Source organism: Plodia interpunctella, chromosome 3, assembly GCF_027563975.2.
Source record: "Plodia interpunctella isolate USDA-ARS_2022_Savannah chromosome 3, ilPloInte3.2, whole genome shotgun sequence".
NCBI classification, from domain to species: Eukaryota; Metazoa; Arthropoda; class Insecta; order Lepidoptera; family Pyralidae; genus Plodia; species Plodia interpunctella.
In genome coordinates this window covers 10711245-10729814 of record NC_071296.1, presented here as the reverse complement: position 1 = coordinate 10729814, position 18570 = coordinate 10711245, and the positions used below count along the sequence as shown (strand labels likewise).

General features: G+C 38.4%; 4 protein-coding genes across 9 annotated transcripts in view; 2 read left to right on the top strand and 2 right to left on the bottom strand.

The window, feature by feature from the left end:
* Positions 1-18570, top strand: part of LOC128683661 (probable cytosolic Fe-S cluster assembly factor GL21135) — a 132364-nt gene that overhangs the window by 61852 nt on the left and 51942 nt on the right. The gene's annotated exons all lie outside the window — the stretch shown is intronic.
* On the bottom strand, positions 116-6148 carry MESR4 (Misexpression suppressor of ras 4). Its single transcript, XM_053769491.1, has 2 exons — positions 5786-6148; positions 116-5669 (listed from the first exon to the last, which is right to left on the bottom strand). Exons 1-2 carry the CDS (start codon positions 5834-5836, stop codon positions 381-383), a joined length of 5340 nt encoding a protein of 1779 aa, XP_053625466.1. The 5' UTR covers positions 5837-6148; the 3' UTR covers positions 116-380.
* MED19 (Mediator complex subunit 19) lies at positions 6924-9392 on the top strand. The gene is made up of 3 exons (XM_053769527.2): positions 6924-7228; positions 7304-7675; positions 7851-9392. Exons 1-3 carry the CDS (start codon positions 7048-7050, stop codon positions 8012-8014), a joined length of 717 nt encoding a protein of 238 aa, XP_053625502.1. The 5' UTR covers positions 6924-7047; the 3' UTR covers positions 8015-9392.
* LOC128683662 (uncharacterized protein) overlaps positions 9849-18570 on the bottom strand; it is a 29913-nt gene continuing 21191 nt past the window's right edge. For 5 of the 6 annotated variants that reach the window (XM_053769519.2, XM_053769520.2, XM_053769518.1 and 2 more), the window contains 7 exons: positions 18152-18278; positions 17578-17693; positions 16998-17144; positions 16372-16612; positions 15353-15493; positions 14709-14896; positions 9849-13555 (listed from right to left, as the gene is read on the bottom strand). In XM_053769519.2, the coding sequence (XP_053625494.1) occupies positions 13445-13555; positions 14709-14896; positions 15353-15493; positions 16372-16612; positions 16998-17144; positions 17578-17693; positions 18152-18278 (1071 nt within the window). In that variant the 3' untranslated portion in view covers positions 9849-13444. Of the gene's footprint in view, positions 13556-14227; positions 14275-14708; positions 14897-15352; positions 15494-16371; positions 16613-16997; positions 17145-17577; positions 17694-18151; positions 18279-18570 lie in introns of all 6 variants that reach the window. The other variant, XM_053769517.2, reaches the window with a different exon arrangement.

Below are 18570 nucleotides of genomic sequence, written 5' to 3'. Positions count from 1 at the left end.
TAGTAGTGACATTAATAATAAAGTATAGACGATCATGCCGCGACGACATTGTCGCTTGGACTATGCACCTCACTATCCTGTTATCGTGGAAGCAGTATGAAATAAAAATACAGAGTTGGTATCAAAAATCGGATTTATATTTCCGTCTTGCTGTAGAAGTTTAATGCCAGTAACAAGTTGCCAGGTTACAGATTGACCGCACGGCCGGTATGAAGCATAACATGTACTTTTTTTTTTATAACAATGATACATTTTTTCAGACCTAATAACCTAACTTACACAAACTACCTACAAAGATATACAGGTAAAGCTAAACTATCTACAATCAATAAGTTATATACAGAGTATAACAGTACAGGAAAATTTATATACAAGTTGAATTATCTGTAACCTGAAAAACTTTGATTTTTCCTACATTCTGGGCAGTACCACTTGCCTTTGGGCGGCACCATGATACCGACACACTCGAAGTGGAACCACTCGATGGAGCAGCCCTCGGCATCACAGGCGATCATCTCCGACACCTCGTCGTACGGACAGCGGCAGTAGCAGTATACGCTCTCGCCCTCGCGCGCTTGCCGTACTGCGGGCCTTTGGAATGGATACGGGAGACTGGAAGTGCCCGAGTTGAGGTATGTGGGAGGCGGGATTGGTGCACTATCGTACATATTATGAGGCTGGCATATCTCCAGATTGCCCTCGTCGCTGGAGTCGGAATCACTTGACGACATCGACTCTGTATTCATCAAGATTCGTGGCGGCTCTGGGTCTGGAATGGGAGTTGTCAATCTAATAGGCTCAGTGTAGTTATACATCCTTTGTGGAATAACTGTCGATGGCATTTCTTTCTTAGCTTTGTGCGTCACTGGAGATGGGAGGTCCTCCTTCCTCCATTCTAATTTTGGTGGCTGCTGAGGCTTCAATGCCGACAAACTTGGAGTCGACGGAGTTTCTTCGTCACTGGAATATCCATAAAATTTATTTGGAACTCTTCTCCTTTTGGACGCGCGCTTGTTCTCTGAGGATGCTACTGGAGTACTGGTGTTACTGGGTATTATTGGAGTAGCTGGCAGTTCTGGCAATTGTACAGTATTGGATTGTAAAGATATAGTAATTTTGTTAGGAACTAAAGGTGGCTGAGGTGTCTCTATTTCAGATTTGGCTATCACGTCTTTAGGAATGTTAATTTTTATAGGTGCGTGTTTTTTGGATCCCTTTGACTTCTTTTTCTTCTTACTTTTCTTTTTGCTACTTGATGTTTTATCTTTGACTTCAATTTTCTCCTTTTCTTCTGTTCCTTGTTTTGGAGGGTCATTTTCTTCCTGTTTCACTGGCGTAGCACAACGACTGGCGTCACCAGAAATAGACCCGCCATCTGAAGGAGCAACAGATGCCAAAAGCATCAACTGGTTGCGTTTTTCTGCATGTAACTTATTTGCTATTCTTTGAGGATTCTCATCATAAAATTCTTCATCTGTTTCACTTTCTTCAGTTTCCAAATCAGTTTCAGCTATAGGAGGTTCTGTTTTCTCAGGAATCAAAATAGGTGTCTCAGACATGCCCATCACATCAACATTAGAGCCATTACTTAATCTTCTACTAGATAATGTCTTTTTGAGCTGCTTTTTCTTCTTCTTTGCATTGCCATTAATTGAGTCATCAGAAGAATCTGAATCTGAGGAGCTGGAGGAGGAGGAGCCACTGCTGGACGAGCAACTGCAATTGGACCCACAAGAACAACTTGAATCACTGTCACTGCTGCTACTACTTGATGATGATAAGTCACCATGTCTTTTCTTGGGCGACTTCTTAGTTTTCTTTTTATCCAGACCAAATGAATCCTCATCTCCGTTCAAGTCAGTAGGTATTATGCAATAATCATGATCAGATTCGCACACATGTTTTCTTATAAGAACCAAAGGAGGAGTTTTTTCCTTGTGTTTTTCAACTTTGGCTTGGTATTTTTTGAAGTTGTCCCAAATTTCAAGAACTTGTTTCTCATCTGGCTTTTCATCTTCAGCTGTTGCAGGATTATCTTCAGCTTGAGGAGCAAGAGGCATCTCTGAATCAGCTTTTGCTTCATCTTTCTGTTCATTAACAACCTCTGTTTTTTCTTCTATGATATTTTCATTTGTTGTTTCTTCTTTCTTTACTGGTGGTGCTCCACTGTCAGACTCGTCACTACTGTCACTCTCTGAAAGATCTAGGGCTGGAAAATTGACATCCAATAATAATGCATCTTTTTCTTTCATTTTCTTTTTCTTTGCTTTTTTAGAAAGTTGCTCAGTGCCGGCCTCAGCATTATCTTGGGAAGGTCCAGCTTCCTCTTTTGGAATATCATCAACCAAATCAATAACAGGTATGGGTTCTTTAGATGTCTCTAATGGTGCATCTTTAAATAGTGACTGCTTCTCTTCACTCAAGTCCTCAGTAATTAGTTTCTTTCTATGGTCATCAACATGCTTCATAAGCAATTTCTTAGAAACAAATTTTTCAGTGCATCCTTCTTCTGTGCAGATGTGAGGATATTCTTCTGAATGTAATCTTTTATGAACTTTCAAATAAACAGCTTTAGTAAACTGTAAACTACATTCTTCACAAATAAATACTGCTGGTGGTGTGCAGAAATGATAGACATGAGGCCATTTTTTCTGAAGACATCTCTTACACAAAACACTTTCTGTGCCATGTTTCCAAAATAAATGATTGGTAATATCACGCTTATTCCTGTAGGCAATGCCACAACGATAGCATAAATGGTGCAATTTATGTTTCCATACATGATTAGACAATCTAACTTGACTTTGACAAAATTCTAAACAAACATCACATGTGTGGTGAATCTTCCTAAGGTGTACCATTAACCTAAATGATGATGGTATAGAGTCAACACTGCACAAACAACATCTAAACTTTGCTTCATACTCAGAGTCATAAGTTCCAGGGCATAAATGACACAACAGTTCACTATAACTATAGAAATTAGATTTACACATAACACACAGTAATATTGTTTTTTGATGCATTTTACGATTATGTAAATAGAGATCTTTATGTATAGCAGTTTTGAAATAACACTGAAAACATTCAAATATGTGATCATATTGTATATCTTCATTAGTTTCTTCACTGTCGTAAGAGTTCAAGTTTATAAACACAGAGCTCAAGACTGGAGCTCCTGTTATTAATTTTGCCGTAATAGTTTCAGGCATCAGCTCTTCAGCTGTAATGCTATCCACAGTGGCCGAAAATCGATGTTGAGCCACCATATGTAAGGCGAGTTGTTCACAATTCACAGCTATTTTGCGAACATAATTACAATATATACAATTAAAGGCAGTGGAAGCTACAAAGACTTTCAAAAGATCTTTTAATGGGTATTTGTCCAATGGTCTGTCCAAGGCAAGTTCGGTGACTGGAATCTCTGGCTCTTCCATTTTAGTTTCAGTCATAACATCTATTTCCTCATTTTCAGTTTTAGGTTCCAATTTGACTTCTGTTTTCTCTTCTGATATCTCGGGATTAATATCTCCTTCTTTTGGAATAGTCTCATCTTGTTTCAAAGATTCTAAACTTGCAGGAAGCTCTGGTTGAGGAATATCAGGAACTTGTGTTGGTTGTTCTGTAGGTGAAACAGGTACAGATTCCTTAAAATTCTCAGACTCATTCAAAGTAGAGTTTTCATCAACAGTAAGTTTGTCACTGACATCACTGTCTGAAGAGTAATCGCTAGAAGAGTCCTTATCCAGTAGCTCCTTAGGAACTCTTACTGTTAGCTTGGGTACCCTGTTTAATGTGTTGATGTCATCCTGCTTGTTATCATAAATTGTAGATTTGATTGTGTTCTCTTGCTTATGTTCTGGTGTCTTTTGAGGTGTTTCCAAATTATTATTTAATACAGTTTTCATTGTCATCTCTTTATCATTTTCATAAATGGTTGTCTTAACAAATGAGTTATCTGCTTTGTCACATATAGTCATCTTAATGGATGGGACCTTTGGCTGTACAGCTGGTTCAGGTAAAGTCTCTTTTTCATACCTTTTAGGTGGCCGTCGAACTCTTGTAGGTGGTTTAGTGACTTTTTGTTGTCCTATTGTTGGGTCTACAGTAGAATTTATTATAACAGGGGAATTTGCTTTATTCAAACTCAATTTTAGTTTTATGCCACCTTCTCTTTCAATAGGAGTACATATAGCATCTTCAGGCTTACTTGTGATATCATAATTTGGATATTTATTTGATTCTTCAGAAATTGGAGAATTACTTTCATCGGATTGGTCTACTCTTTCATCACCATTTGGATATGGATGCCTATTTCTCTTTGGACTAAAATCACTTTTGTGAATTGGGCTCACTTGGTGAGTGAAACTGTCTGGCTCTTTCGCACAATCCACAGAACTGGTAACCTCCCGTGCAGCTGAGCTATCGGAACTGATGCTTGTGTCACTGTGAGCTGGCTCTAAGTCCATGGAATCTGGTAAGACTGGCTGCGATTGGGACGTCACCGTTTCATGTTTCAATTCTGCATATTTATCATTTAATGATTTCACTGCTTCTTTTGTAATAGTTGGTGGACCATTTGATGATATTTCATTACAACTTTTAATCTTTGTGGCATTTGACTTCTTACTTACAAGTACAGGCACAGGTTTTGGCTTCACATTATTACAGTCATGATTGAAGAAATCATCTTTCTCACTATATACTTCATCACAAACACAACACATCAAATACAGGGTACCATTGTAAACATTGAAAAATTCATCCTTGCTATCATAGTTGAACTCTTGCACATTATGTTTATTTGTAAGGTGAGACGCTAATTTTTCTGCTTTTGAAAACATACCGAGACAGAACAAGCAAATATGTCTATTGTGCACTTCTCGCATGTGAAGAAAGAGATTCCAATTTTCATAATAGGTACCGCATGCTGAACATAAATAAACCTTGCGGGTGACCCTTGACGGACCACCGGGATTGGCTTCTGTGGTTGGTGCAGCCTCTGGACTCATAGTTGGTTCCTTTGCCTGTGCTCGGCAAACTAATTGATGATCTTTTAGCATTGCTAGTGTCTTGAATGACATAGAGCAACATTTTCGGCATTTGAATTTGACCATTGGTTGTAATCCTAAACTCTGAGCATATTCCTTCAACTGAGGTCCCTTTTCAATTTTACCCTTCTTAAATTGCTGCACCTGGCTTTTAGGCACAAGTCGAGGTGTGGGTTTATCCTGTTCATTGTCAACTGTTGTGCTACCCACCTGTGAGGAAATATTGTGAAACTGGAGGCGGTCACGTTTCGGGATAAGTTTAGGTGCTCTATGAGTTGTATTTGCGGGTGGCCTGTCATTTGGCTTTGTTATTAATGGCCTCTTTTTCTTAACAGAACTGTAATATTGTAGGGAGTTATCTACAAATGGTCTCTTTCCAAGATGTATTCTCAGTGGATTTATACGTTTTTTGAACTTATCGTCTTTGGCGGGATCGATGGCGGCGTGCGCGGGCGGGCAGTGATCGTAAGCGTCATCGGAATAACTCGAGCTCTCGCCTGTTGGGTCGTGCCCATTTGTCGTCAATTTCGAACCTCGTTCACCATACAAATTTGCGAAGAGTGCCGTAGCGGTCTTTTCGTCATTCGTATTGTGAGAATTACCATCTTCCATAATTTTCTGAAAAATCAACACGTGCTTTTAGCAATAGGGAAACAAAAGACGTTCAATTGTAGAGGAAATGGAAACTGAATTCAAATTACAAATATTGCTATCACTATAGTAATCAAGTTTACCTCTGAAATCGTACGTCCAGTACGAGTACAGCAATAAAGATTTGTTTCCATGCATCCGTTTAGGAAGAGCGATCCTTACATCAGGCTTATTATGAGGCAGCCGCGGGCTGATCATTCCCGTAAAATGGCGTCACTTCGCTGAGCGAAGAATGGTGATAATCAAAAGCGTCGTTCCAGGTTTGTATCACTGATGTCACTATCATCAATCATTTTTCATGTTTTATGTTGCACAAAATAATATTTAGATTTATAATTAATCACTTATAATTGTTTATTTCCAAACAAATTAGAATGAAAACTGCAGCACGTTACGAGAAGCTAATTCATGAACCATAGACTATTTTTTTGTTTTAAAATTTTACTTTTTTACAGTATTGTACACATAACTAGCTCATGATTTTGCCAACACGTGTCGCGTGTAATAAAATCAGATTTAGCGTAATATAGTACAGAACAACAAAACAATTAGAAATAGGGAGTATTACTGCATATTTATCCCGCCAGAGTACAATACACTGTATGTTAAGTACACAAAAGCTTTACCGCGTTTTGCTATGTCGATTAAAACGTTTATTTTAGAGTACTTTATTAATCCTGTCATTATATAAGCATTCGTTTGTGAAAATATAAAACATTGTAGCATATTTGTGTGCCGAAATATTGGGAAAAACCGTTTACCATAAGATAAAAATGGTTGCCTGTAAAGTCGGTTTTACGGGCGAAGATTTTACGTGACAACGTCTTTTTACGCGCGCGGCAGACCGATCATAGTTGAGTGGGAGAGAGACGCAAGGCATTCGGCGGGCCTCTCTCTCGTTCGGTGACTCATCGTAACGTTACCGGGCGTTACACTTTTTCATAAGTGACTCCCAGCCGCAACCTAATTTAAGACGTTGTCACGTCAAAAAACTTCGAATACTATGAAACGCCTCACTTTTTGCCTCCATTGGCAATGTTTGTGTACCTTAGTTGTACCAGTAGCGCCATCGCGTTGAGCTTTGCTATTCCATGTTTCTAGGTTTCTATTCTACCGGGTTTCATACCTCGCTTTCATCCATAGATCAACAAAAATAATACCCATCACGTTTCATAGTAGTAGTTTTTAGATTATGTGTGCGAGTTTATGAGTTCAAACGACTGGCAACCCAGCTTAAGTAGATGCAGTGTTGTCAAAAGGGAAGGGTGTAGTTTTATTTTCTATGATTTTTATTTAGTGGAATTTCTTTATTTTGTATTTATTTGTGTAGAAATGCTGATTCAAGATGATGTCTGATCAGTTTAGGAAAGTAGAACCATATTCACCAAAGTCCTCGCCGAGAGGAGCGAGGTCACCAGTCGTTTCTCGGCAGGATTCGTCTGGAACCCTCAAGACCACAATATCGCTGGGCAAAAATCCTTCCATAGTGCACAGCGGACCATTCTACTTGATGAAAGAACCTCCAGGTATACAGTATCCTTTACTTGACTAAAAACGTGTGAAATTTATATATATTTAACTAAAATCTGTATTTTTTATAGGTGAATGTGAGCTCACTGGGGCCACGAATTTAATGTCATATTATGGCCTGGAACACTCTTACAGCAAATTCAATGGCAAGAAATTAAAAGAATCGTTATCATCATTTCTTCCAAATCTACCTGGCATATTAGATGGACCAGGTCAAGAGGACAACAGTACATTGGCGTCAGTGATAGCTAAAAGGCCAATTGGCGGTAAAGAGATTCTGCCATTGACCAGCGCGCAGCTGGCTGGGTTCCGCTTACACCCCGGGCCACTTCCTGAGCAGTACCGCTATGTTAGTGCAGCCCCACCTAAGAAACATAAGAAAACACATAAAAAGCACAAGCACAAAGATGGCGCTCCTCCTGGACAAGACACTCCACTACAAGGTAAGTTGATAATGTCAATATTGCTTATAAGTTCATCAATAATTACATATTCCATTTACATCTACCTTATGAACCGGTGCAAATGCAGCGGTTGAAAATATTGTTTATCTATTGTGTCTTGATTGCATGTGATTGACAGGTTAACAGATAAGTATACCTTCTCCATATATTTCAGACTCTTCAAATCCAGACACATTTGAACGAACAAAACGTAAAAAGGAGAAACGGCATGATGATGATAAGGAACGCAAGAAAAGGAAAAAAGAGAAAAAGCGGAAAAAACAAAAACATAGTCCAGAGCACGGAGGCCTCATACCAAGCCAACACCCCGTGCCTTGAACCAATGTAAAAATGTAGGTTAAGCTCACATTGGGCCCAAAGAGAATCAAAGATTTTGTTGAATTATATAATACCATTGTGTATTCAATCAATAATATCTCACCTGTGATAAGAAAGATAATTTTTGCACCATTTTCTTATATAGGTAAATAAAGGTGATAAAGCCAATTTACACAAAGTTAACCCCAAAGTAAGTTTGAGATCAATATGAGAAATATATAATTTTCTTATCAGAATCATAGAATCATTTTTCTGATTTATATTTTAATTAATTTGTATGTATTCTCTTTGGGCTTGACATCTTTCATTTAACATAATTATTGTAAAGAATTAGGTTAAATTGTACAATAAGGAGAATGGAGAATCTTTTATGTTAATATGTTCAATTGAGCAACTCTATCCCTATTTAATGCTTTCAGATTATTTTTACATTAATTTATAGGTACAATTGCGCCACATGGGACCTGTGAAAGTAATGTCAGATGCCTTTAGGCAATTTGAATAAAATTTCATACTAGTGTTAGGAATAACACACTTGAAAAAAAAAGGAAGACCTGGCGTATTATAGGCTGTCCATCTCTCGCGCATTGTATCTACAAATCCATGTAGGCCATTATGCGAAAATCCACAGACAAATCACTATAGACTATAATATTTGCTGAAGATTCAAAATTTTTTATCTTAATGACCAAATTTAACGAAAGGTACTCATTATTATTTGATCTTGTAGAAATATGCCAAGTCTAAAAAATATTACTCTGTTACTCATCAGCTATTTGAAGCCTCTTGAAAAACCTCCCACACACACACACACACACACATTCTTTGATTATAAAGCTTTAACAGAATTAAAAGACCAAAATGGATACAACCAAAATTATTACTTACGTAAAGTTTTCATTTTATCTTTGGTTATGTGTTATTTTTTATAATTCATGTCACCTAATGTTAAGCTGGTCTCAACTAGACTTAGATTGGTGTACATATTAATTGTAAGCGTAATTAAGCCGCTTTCTAGTAAGAAATAAAAGAAGTGTATTTAAAAATGCTACAATACAAATAGGACATCTGTCGTATCATACTAATATACAAATGGGAAAGTTCGGATGTTAGTGTGTGTCGATGTTTGTTCTATACTGAATGGTATTAGATGAAATTTGGTACACAGGTTGAGAAAATATATCGGGCAATTTTTATTCAAGAGGAAGCCCCGAGCACGGCTAGTTGTTCATAAACTAATTTGGTTTAGAATCTTACTTATAGTTTGATAGCTAATGGTAATTAATAGAACTCCCTGGCTAAACATTTGTACATGTAGATATCAAAATACGGTTTCCCGCGCAACTCTTTTAGATATAAATAAATTTGATAGAATGTTCCTGTGTGTTTCATTCAGTCTGTAAGATTATTCGATTTTAGAAAACCTCATATACAAAATCCTACATTTGACTTTTGAAAATCTGCGGTTTCTCTGAATGTACATAGTATCAATAGCGTTTTTGGAATGATGAGTAATCTATCGATATACTACTGTACTATAGTCAAATCCTACGATACAAGTTATAAAAATAGCCAACACTTGATAATGGTAGACTCCCTCCAGAATTGCATTGAAATAAAACTTTATGCAAAAATCTGTTTGCCCGCGCTGGGAATCGAACCCAGGGTTTATAACAACACAGTCAGTTCACAGAAATCAGTCCACTTAATGTCCTAGTGGCTCCCTTGGGAATGTCTGCAATTAGTGCAACATAAAAGTCAGCGCATACCCGCTGCGGTAGTCACTATCGGTTAGGTGTACACATTACCCCCTTGAAATTAAATAAAACAACACTTTAGGAGCGAAATTTATTCAAAATATCCAAATGTATACATTAAGTCGGTTTCGCTTCATATAAAAAGTGGTCATCCTAATTAAAAACAAATAAATTAGTAATGCAGCACCAAAATACATACATCATACTTACAAAATGATATTCTAACTACACTTACTCTGACTTATGACGTATCAAGAATGGCATCGGCCATTGGCCCATACCCTCAAGGCTTACACGACACACGAGTTCAAGTCAAATGGAACTCTATTTACATGGACACAGTACTCAATTTCCCACCATCGTGCAAGCATTGAGACTGAAGGCCCTCACAACACAGCCTATAGACAGAATTGACTAACGCTATCTACAGCATACATAGACGATCATTACAATGAGTTATACATTCTCTATCCCCATAGGGTTGCCAGATATTCGGATGAAATGGGACTTACGATATTTATTAAAATTAGTTAGTACATTTTTTAATAATAGTTTTTACATGACAGTTCAAAATTTAGAACGGATATTGTTTTAAGGCCGGTGCACACGGACTGCGTAACGTGAGCGCGTTTTTTGTATGAAATTGTGACTGGCAGCGCTGACGCGCGTGACAATTCCATACAAAAAACGGGCACGCTACGCTTTACTCTGTGGATGTGCACACCGCATACACTTACAAGCACAACTCATTTACACTCGCTACTCTACTGTACACTAATACATTTGGTGCGCGATGGCACGGTTACGTGAGCATGACTATTATAATAACAACTATATTACCAGATTGCCTCGACGGACAGTGTACAATCATCTTACATTACGGACACAAACACTATAGTTACTATCAAACCTGAAAAGGAATACTACAAGCCACTTAGCTTGTTTTAGTCTGTGATTATTTAAGCTCGGTCAGACCCAATGCGTGTGTAACTATGCGTTACCGTATCCGTATCAGAAACGTCAGTATTGTACGGAACTATATGAGAAGTGTCACACTGATATTCCATACAATATATGTCAAATACGCATTACTCCTTCGCATTCGGTTTGGGCCGGCATTTAAGTTCGATAGAAATGGACTCTGCCATCTCTTGCGCACGTCAGGTGCGACAAAGACGCACTTAATGTTTATGTCACGCAGCGGATGTGTGTCTTTCAAAATTTAACTTATTTATTTATCGCCTTTCGTAGCACGTAACAATAACAAAGTTGGATACTGTCAAACTATTTTCGTAATACAATGTACAAATTAGATTAACTATATTATATGGAAGTTGGGTTCGTGACAACATTAGTGAATATCAAATACATTGCAAGAAGATTAGTAGACAGTGGTAACTTTCCGGTTCGGCAAATAATTTCAAATGTTACAAAAAATACTTATACAATTCTAGTATAATTAAATAGCTGATATACAATCTGCAACAATATTTTCTAACAGAGGTAAGGCGGTAACACACTCACCCAATTCTTTGTCAAATATTATTTCTCTTTCATCTTAGGTAAAATTACGAGTGCTAATGCCAACCAGCCATTGTACTTTTACAACTTTAATATTGTACAATAAAGTATAATTAAAATTTTAAACATAACATTATTCGACAAAGAATTTGACAAGTGGAATAACGCCCTAAGTAAATATTTATAGTTACAAGTTAATAATGCTGTTTTAAGAAAATACAATAACATCACTCATTATATCGCATTAGGATCTGGTTACTGCAATTGGTTACAATTTGTATTGCAATCAAAGTTTGAGAATTACAAGGAAACAATGTACTATTACCACACTGAAACTGACCGTAAAAGACGTGTCACATACAATTTTCTGTACTTAAATTCGCCATTTTCTCCCCCGGCAACTAATATCAACTACAACGGACGTCTAAATTCATGATAACTATCACATAACTGGATATAATTTTGAGCAATCACTTTGCCGTCGCTACTACGATATTAGTCGAGAATTATATTCATTACAATAAAAGCAGGTTACAATAGTGGACGCGTACACTAAATTTAATAAAATTTGTGATACCATTGGCAAGTCGGGAAATTATAAAATTATTTTCATTAATATTCATCATCATAATCAATATTACACGAAAGAATAAAATACGCAATCGGCAAGCTAAATAAATTCTATATAGAAAAATAAGAACATGAATCTATTTATTATCAATGAACAAATAAATTATTATTATTTTAATTATACACAGTACTATATTATACAAAATTATTTCCATCCATTTACAAATAGTGCTTGGGCATGCAAAAATTAGAGTGTGCTTAAAGTAAGAGTAAAATACTTTAAAATAAGGACAGTCTAACTTTTGATTGGGCAAGCTATACATACAAAATTCAATTCTATACAATCTCATAATCATTAATCACATAGATTGGAGTCGCAACTTCGCAACATTCATCAAACAATACTGTCCATTTCAAGAATATATTAGTTTAAATTGTTATTTTAAATTTCGATCTTTTAAATCAGTTTCTAAATTATTATGTCATTGGAAAACAGTTAAAAATCTTGAATTTTGAATTTAATAACCGCAACAGATTATTATTGGATGAACACTATTCGCTAATTGCACATCGGGAGCTGGTCCCAAAATTACTGTCATGATTTATTAAACTATATTCAAAATTAATTCACCATAAAATATTTGAAATTAATTAAATCATCGTGTTTAAAATGCAAACATAATGTTTTAACTTTGATGTATTTAAAATGCATTCTTTATTTTGAGTAAAAGTATAAAAATGCACAATATTTAGTCCAATGCAATGTGTTAAGTCAATGTTATTAAATTAAAAGTTAATTCGTAGTTACAGAATATCAAAGCATTGATATTAAAATGCGATATTATATATTTTTACTGTTTAGACCACACTGTATATTCGCTTATTCAAAGAAAAAATTATGACACAGTTATACATTTATTAGATAATTTCTGCTAAGTCAATGTGTGTGTCGCGTGTTTACAATAACATAACATTTCGTCAATATCGAAAGCGCGGCATCGGCCATTTTGAATATAGAATTGTTACAAGTTAAAAGTTCATAAAATCATGAAATAAAAATTGTCATATTTTATTAATTTAGCTTCTGTGGTGATAGCATGTTTTTTTTTTGAGAGAACCTAAACGTAACAACAAAGTCAAATGACGGCTCCACACTGTCGTCGAACAGTTTGCTTAAACTTTGGCGAATTCGGTACACATTGTTGGTTTTCCATTGCACAGTCTGAGTTCGGCGACAGTGTGGAGTTAGCATAAGAAATGATGGATTTAGAATCCACCAGTTCTTAGGCCTTGTTCGCAACGCGCTTTAAAAATAGGTTCGAGTGGAACAGATTGGAGTAATCGTGTTTCCGTTCAAACGACACTGCTTTTTTTTACCGCATTTTGAGACTTGCGCGTTGGAAGTTAGGTTGAGTTTCGAATGTCACATGTCGAAAGTAAAACGCGTCAATGTCGGAACTTTTTTTTACGTCGACCTGTTGCGGCAGAGGTGTTAATTTTTGACTTACGTCGCGCATTCGATGTAAACAACAAGTGTAGTTCCCGTTCCCGGCGGCGCACAGCCGGGCCCCGCTCAGTGCTGTCACAGATCCTTGAGCAGCGCGGACTTGGCGTTTTTCAGTTTGTCCAGTCTCTTCGTCAGGTGGCTGTTCTCTGTCTCCAACTCTTCCACGCGATTGAGGGCTTCCCGAGCCTACAGTAATACAGTATTCGTTAGATATTATTATGTAATTTTTGAGTTTGCGCCGCTGTGGCGATTTCCGGAAACTGTACAAAGCAGATGAAAATTGTTTTACAAAAGCTACTGTGTAGAGCAATTTTCGTTATGTAAGTTTTTTTGTGGGACATTTTTAAGCAGTGGGACATGTCATTAAAAGGCTAAAAAACAAGAGTTTTATAAAAAAAAAGAGTAAATAAAACGTCAGAAACATTTATGCGTTAATAAAACGGCCTGGTAGAAAAAATGCGAGTTTGTCCAAAACTAGGTCTTAATGATTTTATTTCATGAAATTCAAAGCAAACAGTCCGACAGGGAAATTAGGAATGTATTATTGTCATTTGTTAACGGTTTAAATATTTACACCATATTTATATTTATTATTGTGATATAAGGTAAATGATTGGTATTAATACAGAGGGCGAAGTGTTGGTTTGCACTTCACATACCACTATCGAGTCGATACGCAGTGAGACGTAGCGAACCAATCACATTGCAGTGTGGTTGCCGTTGCGTCACAATGGCTCACTGTGATTTGTTAGCTGCGTTTTAATTGACTCGATGGTGAGATTTGAACAGCAAAGTAGCACTACGCACACAGCATATAAAGTTATGGGTGGGGGTCCACACGGGGCGAAATTACTGTACCGTTAACTATTGCCATTATTGATTTCGGCCCAGAAGTCAACGACTTCCTGAAAACATCATTATATAAGTTTGGGTTGTAGAATAATGACAATCACTTCACTGCATACTATAAAACAAAATCGTTTTCTGCATTTATGCTTTCCTCTTTTAAAATCTCTTTGATTTTGATACACGTTTCACTGATATTTAGACAATTTATTTCCGAAGGTTTATAGATCTCGTCAGTAGTCGGGTTGGGTTGTTAGTTATTCATAAAAAAAATAGTGAAAATAAAGACAATCGTGGAATGTGGGATTCCATCGTATTAGCTGTGGATTACTTTTATAAGTTAGACGTAATTTTTTTTTTCTGCAATATGTAGTGGTCTTGTTTTGTTTCACGCGTTTCTCTTCTCGCGAGGGTTCAGTACAACATCAGTTTACAAATGTTATGTTGTCACGTAGACGTGAACTGTACTGTAATGTGAAACGTCTGGTGTCACCTCGCGCTGCAGCTTGCGGCGCTCCTGCTTGAGCAGCTCCTCGAGCCCGTCCTGGCGCTCCTGGCGCGCGCGCAGCCTCGCCAGCTGAGCCTCACGCCGCACAGCCGCCGCGGCCTGCAGCGCCGCCTCCGCCTCCGCCCGCGCCGCGCGCGCCTTGCTCTCCGACACGCTCCTGCGCAGCGTCTCCACTGCATCATACCAATGTTATTCCTTCAGCTTTTCACTTTCTTGTGCGCACTCAATTGGAAAAATACTATTAATATCAACATAAAAAATGGTTGCCTGTAAAGTCGGTTTTACGGGCGAAGATTTTACGTGACAACGTCTTTTTACGCGCGCGGCAGACCGATCATAGTTGAGTGGGAGAGAGACGCAAGGCATTCGGCGGGCCTCTCTCTCGTTCGGTGACTCATCGTAACGTTACCGGGCGTTACACTTTTTCATAAGTGACTCCCAGCCGCAACCTAATTTAAGACGTTGTCACGTCAAAATACACACAGTTCTCCCGGTCGGTGACCTGACTACACACAAAGTTGGTTACTAGACCGGTATACCAAGGCTTCTATTTCATCAAAACTTTTAGACTCTAACCAGCTAGCAACAGCACTTTTACAATAGATAGCATTATCTAAAGCAATACGTACACTCGCTCTCATACTCGGCGTCGTGATGGTTGGCGACGCCGTTCTGCCTGGCCGCGCGCTCCTCGTTGAGCTGCAACTTCAGCTTGCGAACTTCTGACTCCAACGATTGCTTCGAGGCTAGCAGTTTCTGCAACCGCACGTCTGAAATTGCATAACATTTTAATCAAATTATCAGTCATATAGATAGGTCCACTTTATGTCTTTATTGTATCCATTTGTTACTAGATTTTGCCTGCGGCTTCACCCGCGTAGATTTCTCTGCGAATACAGAACCGACATGATTCTCATATAAAATTTCACCCCCGAATTAGTCTATCGGGGGATTGATTTTTGAAAAATAATGTAGCCATGTTTGAACTGAATAAAATACAAATTTTCATCAAAATCTTATGCGTGAAAGTGGAACAGACAGTCATTCAGACTTTCGCATTTATAATATTGGTATGGATTTGTAAACTGTATGTTTATGAGTCACCCTGGCAATGAAATCGTCGACGCAAATTGGTATACTCGTATACTACTCACGTAAGATATACTATTCTGTCTAAATGAAAACATATATATACAAACCAAATGTAAACATCAATCATACGACAACCATTTTCTTTTTACTAACCCTTATTGTCCCACTACTGGGCAAAGGTCTCCCCCATCCCCATCCTCCAGGTTATGGGGGAGACAACCATATTACTACAGATAAATTACGACAAAAACAGTGCAATTGGTAGTATTGAACTTAGATTTTAAACTTTCGTGGTAAAAATTATGTGTGTAGTCATGTAGCTCTTTTTTCCAATCGGACCTGTCTTGCTATTTGAAGGTGGTCCTTCTCATAGTAAAACTTGTACTTCGTAGAACGTGTGTGAATTCGCGAAAGATTTTGACATTAAAATTCTATATGAAACCTAACATTTCACAACACCAAATTCGGCAAATTCACTCGCGGTAGTCATTGCAACCAAATCCCGTTCCGAACGCAAAAAAAAAGTTTAACCAAAAACCAAATAAAATCATCTCACCCAGCGTGCCCTCCCCCGCGTCAGTGAGCAGCTGCTCAGACTGCTGCGACACGAGCGCCAGCGCCGGCCCCGCCCCGCCCCCCTCGGGCGCTGAGGCCGCGTCCACGAACGCGAAGCCCGCGGCGAGCGCGGCGCCGTCGCGCGCGCGCACGGCGTCGCGTGCGCTCGCTAGTTCGCGCTCGAGCGACGCGTGCGAGCGCTTTAAACGCTCGTGCGCTGAACATTTCTCTTTGTGCTCGCGCTGGAAACAGTTTTGTATTAAAAGTCACACTTCTACTGCACTGCTCCCAGCCGGCAAGAGAACGGTCATTGAAAAGTGAGCTTTAAAGAGTCTATTATAGACATATTTTACATTAACAACAAATTAGTTGACAAGCATTAAAAGCTTGTGGCAACCACCACTGTCTATTACTATTACACTTAATATTATATTGTAATCTGACAGATAAACTAACTACTAGACAAATCTGCTTGTTGTGATTAGCCAGTTAGCCCAGCCCTATCGAGCACTTGTGAAACAGAATTGTTAACTCCTATTCGATATGTTACATAAGCATATAATATGCTATCAGATACTTTAGCAGCGTGAAACAGGCCCCAAATAAAGGATTTTTAGTATGGACTACCTGGAGTTGCGCATATTCCTCGTGGAGCTCCTCTATCCTGTCCTTGAGCAGCTCCAGCTGGTAGCCCAGCGCCGCCTTGTCGTTGTCCAGCTGGGCGTTCAGGATCATGGCTTTGCGGAACTTCTCCTCCACCTCCTTGAGCTCGTGCTGGGAAATATAAAATGAAAAAATCTAATTTGCATTGCTAGTGCGTTATTGAAATACCATGGAGTCAGAATTTATTCAAATCGCATATGGCACTGACGTGACATTTAAAATGGCCGCCTTCTAGCTGCAGTTTTACAACATTGGTTTGATATACATACACATGTATGTAACATGAGAATTCAAATCTGGGATCCTTTCACTCTCTCGACAACTGCTTTGACACAGAAAAGTCCCTCTTTCACCTTCGCCTGTTTCAAAGTAAAAATAAACCACAGAATTTTGAAGATTCGGCTGAAGTTTTACAACCATGAAAATGCTGATTGTTGCCCAACCCAGGCTTTGTATCACTCAGTATTCACGTAAAACATAGCAGGATAAAGTGTAGTTATATTCAAGGATGGAACCTAGACAGGTGACTGAAAGGTGCCCATACCCTGAGTTCCTTGAGGGTGAAGGTGTCGTCGACGGAGTCCTCGGAGCTGCGCCGCGGCGAGTGCACGGCGGGCGACAGCGCCGCCAGCCGCGACCCCGCGCGGCGGCCCACCGACTCTGCAAGGGGGACACGTTCACATTACTCATTTTAAAGTAAAACCATTATAATGGTCATAAACATCATAATCATAAACATAAACCTTCCTCAGGAATCAAAGTATTTTTTTTTTAAATCCGCATCAAAATTCGTTGCGTAGTTTTAAAAATCTAAGCATACATAGGGACAGACAGTGAGAGGCGAGACTTTCAATATTCATTACGCTACAACTTTTGAACGGCTAGACTGATTTTGATCAAACATATCTAAGAACCATCGCATAAAAATTAGCTATCAAATTAAAAAAAAACCGCATTCAATTCGGTTCACCCGTTGACGAGCTACGGTGCCACGTACACAGACAGACAGACACACTAGTCGGTCAAACTTTTAACACCCGTCTTTTTGCGTTTTGGGGTTAAAAACAATCATGACCATCATCTAAGTTGAAAAGTATTTGGTTTATAGAAGAACGCACCTGCATACATATCGTACGCCTTGTCGGCATGGTTCTCCTGTTCTTGTTGCTGCTTCTGCAGCTCTCTCATGCGGATCTCGCGCGCCTCCGCACGCGCCGCTCGACGCGCCGCCAGCCGCTGTTCGGCCTGAAATTGACAATACGTAATTTATTTCGCTTCTCTGTCACTCATTATGGTTAGCTGAGAGATGCTCTATGGTTAGCTGGGAGATGCTCTATGGTTAGCTGGGAGATGCTCTATGGTTAGCTGGGAGATGCTCGTGGTATTTTTTCTCGGAGATTATTATGAAGTGTAAAAATGTTATTAGATATTCACATTTCATTATTTTGTCGTAGTCATCCACAAACCAAACTCTTAAACTACAATAATAAAAAAAAAAGAATGTATACAGATACAGTCGCTAATAAAAGCGTTTGAA

What these genes read in the sequence shown, in the direction of transcription:
- MESR4 (XM_053769491.1), bottom strand. Translation starts at nt 5,836, where the DNA reads ATGGAAACAAATCTTTATTGCTGTACTCGTACTGGACGTACGATTTCA. An exon ending in CTGGACGTACGATTTCAGAG is followed by an intron (nt 5,670 to 5,785) that starts GTAAACTTGATT and finishes TTGATTTTTCAG; the next exon opens with AAAATTATGGAAGATGGTAA.
- MED19 (XM_053769527.2), top strand. Translation starts at nt 7,048, where the DNA reads ATGATGTCTGATCAGTTTAGGAAAGTAGAACCATATTCACCAAAGTCC. An exon ending in CTTGATGAAAGAACCTCCAG is followed by an intron (nt 7,229 to 7,303) that starts GTATACAGTATC and finishes TATTTTTTATAG; the next exon opens with GTGAATGTGAGCTCACTGGG. An exon ending in ACAAGACACTCCACTACAAG is followed by an intron (nt 7,676 to 7,850) that starts GTAAGTTGATAA and finishes CATATATTTCAG; the next exon opens with ACTCTTCAAATCCAGACACA.